Below are 14,361 nucleotides of genomic sequence, written 5' to 3'. Positions count from 1 at the left end.
ACTGATTATCTTTTGCAGGCAGTAAACACAAAATAATTGAGGAGCCGCATGGAGAGATTGAGCGTGGGGATCAGCGTCCGCTGGTGAAGGCGCTCTATGCGTATATGCCATCGGGGGAGAATCAATTGTCCTTCGAGGAGGGCGATCGTTTGGCGCTTGTGGGTGCCAAAGCCAAGGGTTGGCAGTTTGGTGAGAATTTGCGGACGCAACACTTTGGCTGGTTCCCAGTGGCTTACACCAATGCGGAGAGCATTGAGCTGGCGCCATCTGGCGGCCGGCGTTATGAGAACATGCACATGAGCTATGACCGCAATGGTGGTGGTGGCGCCACTGGCAGCGGCAGCGGATTGCGCAGCAACTACCACGAACAACATCAGCAATACGAGGCGCAACTGGATCTGATGGAGAACGACGCCACCTATCGGCGCCGACGCAATCACAGCGCCGAGGAATCATCGCCTACACGCATGTTCGGCGATACCATCAAACAGCAGAAGAAATATCGCTCCGGTTCGGCGGCCAATCCACGTCCCGGTCCGCCACCCACACTGCCCGCACCAGTGCCCAATGGCCAGAACCAGAGCGCCCGTATGCTGAACAGCTCGCAGAGCTTCTGTGCCACCAATGGTGTGCCGGCAGCCGTTGAGAGGCGCAAGCAGAAGCTGCTCAACGGAGCACAGGTGAATAATACAATGTTAACCTTGTACTTATCTGTATTCATAACAATATGATTTGCCATGCAGAGCTCCATGAGTCAACCACAGTCCACAAAGTCGGCGGCGGCTGCAAAGACGTCACTGCATAGCAGCAACGACAGCGGGTTCGCCAATGAGCCACCGCCACAGCCGGAGGTGGATTACTCCGATGAGGAGGCATCCACACAACGTGTGCCCATTCGGTAAGCTTCCATTTTGATCAGATATTATTAAATGTTCAGTTGTTGTTGTTGTTTATTATTGTTATTGATCATTCTAATATTGTTTTTAATTCCAATATATGAATGCTTGATCTTTTTTAATTTGGTGATCGTTTACTCAAGCTAAAAGCTAAAAATCCAAAAAATAAATATTGGTTTGAGCTTTGAGACTTCTAAAATCAAGTCACATTTCAAAGTGTCTGTTTCTATTGTTTCTATTTGTTCTATCTCGCATCTCATAAGGCTAGCCCCTAATTTTGATTCCTACTCATAGAATGTTAAACTTGAGCAACAACAACAGCAGCAACATTTATATATATATTTGATTTCAATTTGGCACCTGTATCATCATCAAACTGGCTGCTATTGTCACTAATCCATGCCACCCCATGAAAATGCTATAGATTTGCTGTAATTGATGTGTTTAACTGACTTTTTGTTTGCTATTTAATTGTTCTTTTTTGATTTCATGTATCATCATTATATACTTTGTCGCTCTACCCACCCACCACCCACATCATTGTCGCATCCTTTGTGTTAACCACCCGCCCGCACCCACAAATCCACACCAATGAAAAATCTCACACAAAACCGATAATGAAAACCAAACTAAAGACGACGCGCGGATACGAATACGCATACGGTGCCACGGGATGTGGCCTCCTGGACGCTGAGCCGTAATTTCCGCAATAGCGTCGACAGCCAGATTGATGATAAGAGCCTGAATCGGTTGGGTGGCAAGATGCGTTACGATCTGATCGCCTCGGACGATGAGATACTGCAGGCATCGAGTGCGGGCCTGAAGCGAACCAAATCATTTTGGAAATTTGGCGGCGGACGCAGCGGCGAGGATATTCTCGCCGGCATGTCGCTGTGGCAGCATCGCGATCTGGTCGCCGCACCCAATCTTGAGGAGTTGCGTGCCGAGGAGCCGCGCTCCGATGAGGATCGGGAGCGCAATGTACACACGAATGCCAATGGCACTTTAACCAAGTCGCACAACTCCAGTTCGTCGCAGGAGAAGCGTGGTCGGAAGGATAGCATTACCAGCACCGAAATCTATGGCGATGATGATGACAACATCTATGGGATTAGTCCAGCAATGCCGCCACAACAACAACAACAGCAGCAGCAGCAACAACAGCAGCACCAGCAGCACCAGCAGCAGCAAGTGCAACAGAGGAGCAGCGGCTATACGCCCAAATCACGCATGAAGATTATGAAGACCATTGAGATTGATATTGAAGAGCCCTCGGAGAGCGAACGCTTGAGCACAATGCGTCGTGGCCAGTCGCAAAATCAACACCAACATCAACAGCAGCAGTCGGAATATGGCCATGGACATCGCAAGCTGGACAAACAGGGATCTAACTCTGCCTCTGCTTCCTCCACGCCGCAGCAAAAGTCGCAGACGCTCAGCAGATCCAAGCCAACACATCAGCAACATCAACAGCAACAACAACATCAGCAGCAACAGCAGCAACAATTACAACAACAACAGTTTCCACTTCATTCGACGGATGAGGGTGAAAGCGATGAGCATGGAACACTCAAGTTGAGCGATGTCAACAACTTTTTTGATGATATGCAGCATGATGCCGGTGGCAATCCAACCAGTGGCAATCATCATGGAATGGTGATGAAGACACTCAAGCGCAAGGATATACTCAAGCAGTATTACACTAGCGAGGATGAGTCCGAGGCAGAGATCAAGTCAACCAGCTCCGATCCCTATGATTGCATTGTCATCAACGATCATCTGGTGCGCAAAGATGACAAGCTGAGACGTCAGCATCATCATCATCAGCTACAGCAGCAGCAACAGCAGATGGAGTTTCACACATTTCGCTCGTCCACATCGACAATGGCAACGAATACGCTAAAAAAGTCCAACTCCAAGGAGCAGGATAGCACACTGACCCGCAATTCCACAGTCAATGCGGGAGCACCCACAGCCACCATCCTGCCCCGCACCCGCCTGCTCAAATCCTCCTCCAGCAGTAACAACAACAATCACAATAACAACAACAACAGCAGCGCAACATTGGAACGCAATTTGAAAGCGCACGTGGGCAACAAGAGCTACGGCCCTTGGTACGATTTCTGGGATCAAGAGCAGCATGGCCAGAAGCCCGTCAGCGGTAAACTGAAGTGAGGCAGAGGCAGAGGCAGAGGGAGAGGGAGAGGAAAAGGGAGTTGTGGTTTGGATGAAGTGAGCCATGTTGTGAGAGGAAGGAGTTGTAGTTTCGCCGTTTTCTTACCAGAGAAGAAAATGCGCCGAGCGTGGCGGCGACTGATTGATGGCTTGAAGGGAGCATGAGTTAAACTGTGCAGCTTGCAGGAGCCCAGAAAAACAAAAACATGCAATTCTTAAACAAAGTACATTCAGACAATTTCCAGAACTTGTTAACAGCCCGTGGAGTTAAGACCAAATTTTGTTTTACACAAAATAATCATAATATTTTTTAAGGCCACCCGATTCGGATTCCAATAATATTCCACTTGTTCTTTGGTTAGTGGAATTGGGTAGTATTACTGAGCATATTCCGGTGATTTTTTGTACAGGAAGGACGATAAGTTGAGCTCTTTTTTTTAACTCTGCACACACACTCACACACACACATCAAATGCTGACTGCTTACTACTTATGTATAAACTCGCAATGCGAGTAAAATACTTCCATTATTTGGTGCCTTGCATAACGCACCGTTTTAAGAAAAATACATAAACCATATACACATAAATAAATATATACATATATATACATATATATATTAAATATTTTTTGCTTTAGACTTAAGATCTTGCATCATGTTACATTATTTGAGCACACACACGCAAACACATCCAATGAGTGGAAATATTATGAATATATTTTGTATTTGCAGAAGACGCGGTATATATCGCAACTACTCGATAGGCTATTGAAAGCAAACGACAAAATACAATTGCATAGAAGTATATTTTAGTAAAGCACGTCCACAAAAATACAATCCCGGTCAAATTCCAATGTATGTAAAAAGCTATAATACCCGTTTCTAATCAATTGTATAAAGAAGCTATAACAACGCCTATTGTAAGTGCTCTTTTCAGTAGTACCAATTACATATTTATGTATGTACTGCCATGTTGTATTCGCAAAGTTGCGTTCATCTTTGCAGCGCCTCCCAATTTGCCACAATCAAGTTGCGTCACACGAAGACCAATGATCGCTCGGCTCCCATGATCTATCGGAGCGTGAACAAGTAGCAACGACTGCGCAAGGTGGAGTTTTTACTGTGACCGTGCGACTAGGACTACTGAAAACTCCAACTACACACCCACACACACACACAAACACACACAGTTACTCACATGGCAACACACACAACGCGAACTCATTTCCCTTTCCTTAACCACAAAAATATTTGTAATCTTATCTGTATAATGGAGCTTGCAATTCTGCTCTGTCCTGCCTGGACTAGCTGGAACTGACCGTGGAGATCGAAGTCGGATTCATTGGAAGTCTTAGTTGACCAGTTTCAAATGCAGTTGGGCACGGATTCTTGGTAGTCATTAAGTTGTATTGTTTGTTAAAACTTATGTATGTTAAAGATCGAAAAATGTAATTGATTTATGCCGTATAAAATAAAATATGAAAGTAAACATACCGCATTTATTTAAACATTTACAAAACGGGTAAGATTGACTAACATATTTTATCACAAAGTATTATTTATATTTACATCTACTTCTTCATGATGACATGAGATTGTGACTCCAGTAAAATAATCAATTAGTAATGTCAGCTAAACAAATTCATTATTCTGTGACGCAACTTTATTTAATGCTGCCAATTGGCTTATCTGTATTCAGGTTCAAATAATCTCTCAGAGCATGAACCAAAGACTCTTGAAGATGATTTTCATTTATACATGCGTAATGTACATAATAATATACATATATGTGCACATTTATATAATATATACAAAATACAATATATTTTACTGATACTGAAAGGCCACCAAAGCCAATGACCTTGCTTATTCTGCCCTTATTATCGTTTTGTCTTGACTTTTGAAACACTGACACCAGTGTAAATTTAAATCCATAACTATTTAAAAAAAAAGGTCTTTTTGATTATTTACCTTAATATAAGAAATGCATTCCACTGGCTTTTGAAAATGTTGCTACTTTTGAGAGTGGCCGTCGAAAATTTAAAATTGTCTCAAAATGTATTTATTCAGGCAAAAATTTTAAGATGAATTTTGAGCTCGTAATAAATATGTAGTACCATTGGTCGAACAAATAACGCCCCCCTTTTGAACAACAAATTATCAGGGTGGATAGCCAAAATGGCGGATATCTATCATGCCTCATTCCAACTTATGTAAATACGTTTACGTATTAATGGCTGTACTCATATGTATGTATAAACACTCACACACATATATATATATATATATTTATTTGACTGCCTGAAGAGAATATATTAAACAAAACACAGCAGTCGCATCTGAAAGAGTTTGACTTTGACCCTTATGCGATCAATCAACTGTGGTCAAAAACAGAATTTTCATAAAATAAATGTTAAAATTGTAATTAAAAGTGAAAAAATAAAATGAAATAAGCAATTCATGCTTTGTTATTCATTTTCAATATATGTACATGAAAATCAACTGTAACAAATTTCACTACTTTATATTACTTTTCAAATTTATACCAAGAATAATTGACTTTCGTTCCACAGTGCATTGTTTGACACCGAGAATGACTTTGGTGAGCGATAGAAAAGAAAATGTGATAAACACAATCACGGGTCAAGGGTCATATGATAAGAGCATCCTATACCTGCATAACATATATAGAAATACTTATGTATTTAGGTAGCTGCGGCCTGCTTGGACTTTCCGGTTTCTTACTCATCTATTGTGTTTACACATATGTATACTGTATGCACATATGTGTGTAGAAGTTTTATGATAACAATACTCGTTTCACATATGTATGCATCAGTTTGTTTTGTATACTACTTACTTATCTCTATTTATAGTAGATAGCTGGCTGCGGCTTCATGTCGCGACCTGTATAAAAATGGGTACGCCGCCGATCGAGGGAATCAGTTCTCTGCGGCAATCGTTAGCGGCAACATGACTCCGACATGTTGGATATTCAGAAGACTTGCATGCGGCACAATAAATTACTTAACGCGGAACAACTCAGAGCTGTGACGGACATCTCGAAGGCTTAGCACGGAGGATGGAGCTTTAAGGCGCTCTAAGCGCAAAACTATTCGATTTTGGTTGGTGTTCAGCTTTAAAAAAGTTAGCAGTCATTGATCAAGACGATGGTGACAGCAAACAACAGGACCGGGCATGACAAAAGTGCAATTTACCATAAGCAATATATATATATATATTTTCATATAAGTAGATGATTCTGTGTTCGCAAGGACTTTGCATCTGAAATGTACATATCAACTGCAAATAATGTTATATTTTAAATTCATTTATACTTTAATCCATATACGCATTTTTATATGATTTTTGTTATTTTAATTTAAGTAATAACTTTCATCATCAAAGTTATAAAACGACAAAATCTTATACGTCTTCCGTTAAATGTAATTGTGATCTTGTTATCATTACACACTGCAGCATCGGTGTTTATAAATGTATTATATTTATGGTTAATTTTCTTTTGTTTATTCTACATAATATACTATTTTCTTAATAATAAACAGAAGAAAAATTGAAGATATTTTGAAAATTTATTTAAAGTAGTTTTTATTCCCAGCTATTTTTTGTGTATATTTATATTTTGGAGAGAAATAAATTCTTTACTCAGTAAAGTGATAATAATATATTTATGTAGCATGTAATCTGGCTGCTATAAACTTCTTATACATATAATGTATGAAAGATGTGAATTTCATCCTTGTAACAACTCAGCTGCTGAGTCGAATATATTTTATATATATTATTGTTTCATTGGAAGAAATTGTAAGCCTGATATATAATAAAATATGAATATATAATATGTATAATATGAGAAAGTATTTGAAAATTTGAATACAGTACTTATCCTGAGTCCTTCTTAACAACAGATGTCTCTATTGTTTATCTATATTTCTAATAGAACAACTCCTTTCAAGAAGATTGCCATACAGCTACAAAACCTGTTCAATTCAGGACAGATTTCCAGAATTCCATTACCTATTACTGCAAAAGAAATTATCAAGCCAGAGAAACTACAATTTGAAACGTGGTGTTTTTGTTTTCATTTTTTTTATTCAATATAAATTTTACAATCTTTCCCCGTCGCAATTTTATGCCTTTACCATAGATAAGGGAACAAATTGGTACAAAATTAATGTCCTGCTCGTGTCTTTGACATTTTAAATCAGTCATTTAAAATGCAAAGCCACTTCGAAAAGTTACATTGTGAACTTTTTCCCCCGCTGATGGGCTCAAAGTCGAAGTGCCTGAACTTTGAATTGAAGACCATAGGCCCATGTACCCAACCAACTGAAGCCATATAGCTTGATATGAAGAAGTTGAAACCCAGATACGCTTTTAATTTGGTCGTTCATGCCTGTGCCCAGCGATCATGAAAGTTCCATTCGATATCGTAGGGCTTCGCCGACTTCGGTTGCAGGGAGGTCCAGAAAAAAGTACCAGCATTGGTGCGAGCGAAGTGTACCGGGACGTAATAGTCTTCTTCTTGATCAAATGTTTGCAATTCGCCGGATCCGTTATCGCCATAGACAATGATTGCGTCCTCCTTGGCGCACTGACGTATCTCCTCGATGAGTCGATTCTCGAGATGCTCATTCGACATGTTATCCATGTCGTTGCTCAGCCAATCGAACTCAGTTTCCTTCTCCTCCGATGCGATATATGAGCTCCGTTTGGGTTGCTTGTTATCCTTTAGCTTGAAGATGTGGCTAATTAGCGGTTTCAGCAGATTCTTAAGTCGACGTGTTGGCGACACTTTCGACTTATACGAGTACATCGGCAACTTCTTCTTATTGTTGTGATTGAACTGTTTATTTATGGCAGACATCTTCGCGCTTCTTTAAACGTTTGGCTTTTTAAATGATGAGTGAATATTTTACGAGTATGTTGTCGCTTCAGCAGTCGAACTGTTTCTGATGCTCTCTCCGGCCTGCTCGGCCTATTTATACACTCTCCCTCAAACCCAAGTCGATGTCTCAGAGAAGCGATTTCAGAGAGATGCTGCAGCATCTCAGCCAATCACAGTTGCCGCAACGTGGCAGGTGCTGGTCTTGAAATTTCTCACGTTTCAACCGAGTGGTGGCATACACAAGACTTAACAGGTAAGAGTCCTGGCAACTTGCCCCAAATCAAATAATGCTAGAAGCGTGGGAAACCCATGACTACGTCTTTGAGCACAATTATCCTGCCAGCACATTTGACGTGGGAACCAAATTTTTGGGATTTTCCTTTGCATTCAATGACAGTGCCGTACATTAATTGGTTAATTATTTGTTTTGCAATTTCCAGCAAAGTAATGTCCTGCTGTGTAGGCCAAGGAAGGTTTTTCCCCTTTTGTTATTGTATTAATAAGGTTTACTAAAGTTTGTTAAATTTTAGCTACATTTGTATAATTTCTCAAATATTTTTTAACCAGCTTTTGATTCAAGTTTGCTATAAAATGCAGTCGGTTTTATGCATTTCTACCGATTATAAGCTAGTTTGATACTGATAGTGGATATTTACATTTAGTTAGTTATCATAAAATGTATTTTTATTTTCTTATTCTGTTAATATTCTATACGAAAATCAAATTTAAGAGAGCTGCAGACAAAATAATAAATATTCAATGACTGATGTAATACATAAACGACTTAGACTATTAATATTCTGGCTCTGATATCTTGTGGTTATCAATCGTATATTTGTATGCAACAGCAATGTGTGAGGGAAATAAGAAACGAAGTTCAAACACATTATTAGTCAGGTCGACCCTTGTGTCCATCGTAGGGTTGTGGCTATAGTCTTATTTATTGTCCCTACCTGTTCCAATGCAATCTGAGATTTTTTTCGTGCACAGCTTAAGAAAACAAAATAAAGAAAACAAAAACAGAAGAAGCACCGATGGCAACATGATTTTTTTATTTTTTCAATGAGAGAACAGGTTTTGAACCCAAGGGCGCAGGAACAGGTAGCCGAGAAAGGCTTCGGTTCTATTTGTTATTCTGAAATGGAATGTTTGGGTTGCCGTTGTATATATTAATATATATATACATACATACGTATGCACTTGTTGAATGCAATCAGCATTTGAAAAGATTTTGTAAATTTATGTAAACGACCCCACACCGTAATAAAATAATATTTCCACCTATTTCAAATTCAAAAACGAAATTTTCAATAACAAATTTTAGTGATTGCTTGAAATTTATTTAATTTTTATACTTATAACTAAGGAAGACATGCGTGTATAGTTTTAAGCTAGTTGTATTATATTTAGAGACAAAATATCAAGTGTCTTTTATTTTTAAAGCTTTTCAAAACAAAAGTTTTATTTTGTATCACATTTCGCTTGCTGTCACATCCAGTGCCCTCAAATCACAGGGTTTGATAAGTTTGAACTCGTTTATGTCCATCGAAGTATTTTGCTTTGTTGATTTAAAGGTTTTCTTGAATGCCACTTTAAAAGCATTTCGGATACTTTGAAGAGGTCTGCAGTTCATCGTCTTCTTCACGTCCAATGTTAGAGGACTACTCGTAGCATTCGAAAGCAATTCATAAACCATTGTACAATTGACTGAACTTGTCCAAGTGTTGATGTGATTTGATGTTCACCTTACGGAATCTGTGCGTATTTATATGTTAGCTTCAAGCAAATCATCCCCTACTTGCACAGCGTTGATCAACCAATCACATCGTCGCTTGAGGCAGGTGTTTCTGCTGCTATACATTGAGATTGCAACTCACGCATTCCCGTCCTTTGAGTAATTTACTGGTAGGTAGTCGGGGGTCCTTTTCCTTGCACGTGTGTCAGGCTCGCTTGTCTGCCTTTCCACTTTTAGGGCAAAACATCAACAATCTTTTGGCTACTTCGTGGGAGAGAGATAATTTCTGTTGAATATTTATTGTTTTTTTTTTCTTTATGTGCGGCAATCATATAAAAATTCCTTTATCTACTTTCCTTTCCTACTCACGGTGTGTAATTTGAGTGGTTTTTTTTTTGCGGAGGAGTTTCTTTTCACGAAATTTGTGCCTTGATTAGTCTTTCCATGGTCAATAGATTGACAGCGGAGCATGAAGCCTTGAACCCTCGTTAAACACATGTTGCCAGAAAAGAATTAGACGTGAATGTATTTGATAATGACAGGTAGTTTAGACATTTCAAAATTGTAGTCAGGTTAATGGATTAGTTTGGATTGCATTTTGATTATTTTCAGTTGATCTTTTTTTCGTCTGTGGCTAACACTTAGCTCATTTTTGGTTTAATTAGTGATAAAACTTAGTTAAGGATAAGGTGCTTTTAAGCCTCAGCTGATGTTAAATACATAGCTCGACTAGCAGATACCCCGAAGAGTCTGAGAAAGAGCTCGGCTAGGAGATGCTCTGAACGCAATTGTTAAATGTATTAATTCTTTAATTAGGTGTGCTGATATTATTCTGGTCAATATTAAAATACGTTTTGGATATAAAGTCTATATTTCTTGACCGATTTAAATGAAAATTTTACAGTTGATCAGTTGAATGAGATATTAATTGAATTGAATTGAACTTATTACTATCGAAAATCGACTTTAATTGATATTCGGTGCAACTTTCGATAAAGTAATAAATCTTAATCTGCGTTTGGTGAACGAGATCTTATTTTAAAAATTTGATGTCTTCTGGAGCTCCTATAGCCTCTGACCTCGACTTCATCATATAGACAGAAAGTGACTAGTTCCACTCGGATTTTGATACACATCGTAATAAGATCTGATCAGATCATGTGCATAATTTTTGTATAGCATACTTATTCGATAAAAATACAGTTACCTCAATATTGGTGATCTTAAAAGTATACTACAACGATTCTAGAGGATTTGAGTCTAATGTTGAATTCAGCTTTACAATTCATATGAATACTAGATATCATAGGTGTACCGAAAGACTTTAATTAAATAAATTAAATCGAAAGCTGAGATCTTCGAAAATGTAACATTTCCAGTTATGTTGGACAAGCTGGTTTTTTAATTGAAGTGTTTTTGGCAACAACATAATTCCCAATTATTGATTATTCCCAATAATTGAGAGTTTAGTGCTAAAATATGCAGCTATGAATAACGTCGATGGGGTAAAATGAGATGGGAACAGCGGCTCACCCCAGGCCTTATAAGCTTCATCATAAGGAGTGGCAAGATAAGATGTAGCACTTTCAAAGAAATTCCTACTCTGGCTAGTCTTAAAGCATATTATTATATTCTCGTGAGGAACAAATTGAAACAAGAAACATAAAAACATATTTGTTTAAAACAGAATATCTTTTACTACAGATTAAAATTAAAATCCGTTAGCTCTTACTTTCTTATATATACGCGAGCTAGTTTCACAAACGTTCAATAAATTTAAGGTCTTAAAGTAAGTCACAATAACAATTATTATGCTCGAGCTGACTCTATTCAAAGAATATACTGTCGTTTATTTCTCTGTAAATCAAAAAGAGGAGGAGGAAATGTATGATATTATTATCCTATATGTTGGCGTAGAAAAATACATTTTTAGCGCTCAATTGCATTGCTTTGTAATTATTTGTTTTGAATTTTACTAAATTGGGATGCGGTTACCAGCATTGAATTTCCAATGATTCCATTCACAGATTTTTTCCTATGCCTTCAATTTTCATGGGGGTTGTGTTTTGGTATTTCAAGAGCCTAAGTGTTTGGCTGAAGCTGAAAAATTGAGAACATGATGCAAGTAAGGAACAAATTTTGTTTTTTTCTAGCTCTAGTTTTTATTATTCTTTGCTTAAAATTAACTAGTAGTAGCTTATATATTTTACATGGAAGACAATGATTCTTAGTCTAAAAGTAACCTAACAAACAAACATGGAAGACAATGATTCTCTTAATACTATACTAGGAAAGAAAAGCTATCGTAAAATCACAACAATTTACAAAACTTATAATCGAAAGTGTTAAATGCGAGTTGGTTTCCAGTCCAGTCAAACCAATTAAGCTAATATCACCCTGAGATTACGGTCGTACCAATTTCATCACCTCATCCAATAATCGATTGGACTGTGTGACAATTGGTATTAAAGCTGACATTAATGTTAACGCCCCCGACGACGATGTGGATTAAGCCTGAACCCAACGATCGTATCTCTCGTGCATTGTGTTCTCCTTCAGTTGCTGGCGAGCGCCCTCAGCCGAGGTCCAGAAGAAGGTGCCACTGCTGGTGCGTGCAAAGTGCACCGGTATGAAAGTCTGATCGGGATGCACTGGCACAATGAGTTGTTGTTCGGACTGTTGCACAATGATCGCCGCATTGTTGGGGCACTGGCGCAGATCGTTGATGAGACGCTGCTCCAGTTGCTCGTTGGCCATATTGTCACAGCTGGCAACGGAATCTTTGCGCATGTCCTCCAGCGATGAGTTGATTTCGTTCTGCGATTGAACTTCATCCAGAGTCTTGCGTATGAGCTGCTTCTTCTTGATCAGTCGCAGCAGTGGTTTGACGAGTTTCTTCAAGCTCAGCATGGCCATTGTATGTTGATCTGATTTGCGCTGCATCATAATGCTGCTTTCGAACTTGTATTCCCGTGTGATAAAAGACATTGTCTGAATACGATGTATCAAAATTGTTCGTTTCTGTACACAAATGAAAGCTGTGGCGGACGACTTTTCACGTTGCTGGTCGGCACTGTTCTGCTCTACAGCCAACACAGACCCTGCTTTTATACGATCGACGCTCGGGAGAGCTGTCTCGAAATACCCGTTGCGCTCGCAATGCTCTCTGGTGCTGTAGCCAATCAAAATGCGCCCTTTAGGCAGGTGGTTGGTTGCACATCAACTGACAGAAAGAGAGCGAGAGAGTGAGAGAGCGAGCCTTGGTTTGTACATTTCCCAGATTTTTAAAGTGGATTTTTGGTTGGCATATTTTGGTTTCACAAAAACGGCTTCTTGTTGCTCTGTCTCACTCGCTCGTTACCTGCCAGGCATTAAATCTTCCAATATCCCATCCCAAACGGACAAGTCGTAACTTGTCTGTAAAAACCCAACCCTAAATGCTGAGGATTTTACAAATTCGACACACTATCCGAAATTGGCAGGGAGCAAGAAAAACAATAGTTTACATATCTTGCGCAGCAATCTTGGGAATGTTTGGAAAAATCGACTTGTTCGTCATTTCATTCAGACAGCTCGAAAAATGCCAACCTGTAGGTAGAAAATAACGTATTTTCTGTGTACCCGATTTTATTTGGGTTTTGAAGGTTAGTCAAAACGAATTAACGCGCTATTTGGGATATGCCGCGTTGTCTGAGTGTCAGGTAGTGGGTACACAACCGTTTCCAAGTACATTTGTTTGTCATTGTTGTTTTTAGCATCTCTCCATCTCTCCGCTCTCTCTCTCTCTGTCTCTCTCTCTCTGTTGGTGCGTGAAAAATTTACGACGCGGATGATGCATCCTCAAACTCCAAATTTTGAGGAATTTTGTCGGCAAATTATTTTTGAGCCTTCCAATTGTTGTTTGTATGTCCCCTTTTTGAGAAACGTTACTTTTATTTTTGTAAGGGTTTAATGCAAGCATCCATTAAATATGTGTACATGTGTATATCTATTTTGTTGATCATGAACAACAATTAAGGAGCAGATAAAGTTTGATTACTGTTCCGCATACTACTCCAGACGCCCACAATAATCCGTAAAAAGGGCGGGCAATTAGACAAATAAAAGATAATGGGTTTATCAATTTGGTGCGCATTGACTTAAAAAATCAAATAAACATACACATAAATATAAATCTTTTTATTACCCGCGATTTAGTCGAACCCAAAAGACACCAGAACTTCTCTATGCTAAAATGACTGCGTTGATTATAACAAAAATACAATAAATTGTGCAATTGTCTCAAATCTATAGTAGAAGTGAGACCATTTATTATCTGCATCCGATGCCACTTGTTGCATGACCGCGCTCGTTGCTCACTTGTTGCATGACCGCGCTCGTTGCTCACTTACAATCTGCATAGATGGGCACTCTTAATTAAATTCTGTTTTATTATCCAAACGATTCGCAATTTTCTTTGTTAATTGTAGTGCTTCAGCAAATACTTATGCAGGATATAAGGGACATACACACATGTACATCTGTACCATTAAAACGTAGGGTATATTTTTGAGGGTTAGTAAAAAAGAATTCGGTACTTAAATCTATTGGTCAAACTACATACAACATAGTATATTAAACATTACCAAATATAAGACACGGTAGA

The 14,361-nt window shown here is 38.9% G+C and overlaps 3 protein-coding genes and 1 long non-coding RNA gene across 7 annotated transcripts in view; 2 read left to right on the top strand and 2 right to left on the bottom strand.

The window, feature by feature from the left end:
* LOC6558198 (brain-specific angiogenesis inhibitor 1-associated protein 2) overlaps positions 1-4,561 on the top strand; it is a 33,226-nt gene extending 28,665 nt beyond the window's left edge. Inside the window, exons 9-12 of one of the 4 annotated variants that reach the window (XR_006246687.1) lie at positions 19-680; positions 744-898; positions 3,805-3,992; positions 4,078-4,141. Coding sequence is in view for 3 of the 4 variants with exons in the window: in XM_001985167.3 (XP_001985203.1) it covers positions 19-680; positions 744-898; positions 1,532-3,071 (2,357 nt within the window). In the remaining variant the exon portion in view is untranslated. Of the gene's footprint in view, positions 1-18; positions 681-743; positions 899-1,531; positions 3,767-3,804; positions 3,993-4,077 lie in introns of those variants that run through there. The other 3 variants (XM_032737143.2, XM_032736594.2, XM_001985167.3) reach the window with 3 other exon arrangements.
* Positions 4,562-5,594: 1,033 nt separating this feature from the next.
* LOC116806270 lies at positions 5,595-6,420 on the top strand. Its single transcript, XR_004365598.1, has 3 exons — positions 5,595-5,674; positions 5,782-5,900; positions 5,949-6,420. It is a non-coding gene; the product is annotated as an uncharacterized LOC116806270 (long non-coding RNA).
* An 877-nt stretch (positions 6,421-7,297) lies between these two features.
* LOC6558193 (enhancer of split malpha protein) lies at positions 7,298-8,029 on the bottom strand. Its single transcript, XM_001985168.2, has one exon. The coding sequence runs from the start codon at positions 7,958-7,960 to the stop codon at positions 7,484-7,486; it is 477 nt and encodes a 158-aa protein (XP_001985204.1). The 5' UTR covers positions 7,961-8,029; the 3' UTR covers positions 7,298-7,483.
* Positions 8,030-11,859: 3,830 nt separating this feature from the next.
* On the bottom strand, positions 11,860-13,151 carry LOC6558190 (enhancer of split m4 protein). Its single transcript, XM_001985169.2, has one exon. It carries the CDS (start codon positions 12,702-12,704, stop codon positions 12,225-12,227), a length of 480 nt encoding a protein of 159 aa, XP_001985205.1. The 5' UTR covers positions 12,705-13,151; the 3' UTR covers positions 11,860-12,224.
* Between the last annotated feature and the right edge of the window lie 1,210 nt (positions 13,152-14,361).

The sequence above is a fragment of the Drosophila grimshawi genome, unplaced genomic scaffold (genome assembly GCF_018153295.1).
Source record: "Drosophila grimshawi isolate 15287-2541.00 unplaced genomic scaffold, ASM1815329v1 contig_44, whole genome shotgun sequence".
NCBI lineage: Eukaryota > Metazoa > Arthropoda > Insecta > Diptera > Drosophilidae > Drosophila > Drosophila grimshawi.
The sequence above is the reverse complement of the archived record's forward strand: the minus strand, read 5'-3'. Positions and strand labels throughout refer to the sequence as shown.

Excerpts from the sequence above, each read along its gene's own strand:
- LOC6558193 (XM_001985168.2), bottom strand. The coding sequence starts at position 7,960 with ATGTCTGCCATAAATAAACAGTTCAATCACAACAATAAGAAGAAGTTG.
- LOC6558190 (XM_001985169.2), bottom strand. The coding sequence starts at position 12,704 with ATGTCTTTTATCACACGGGAATACAAGTTCGAAAGCAGCATTATGATG.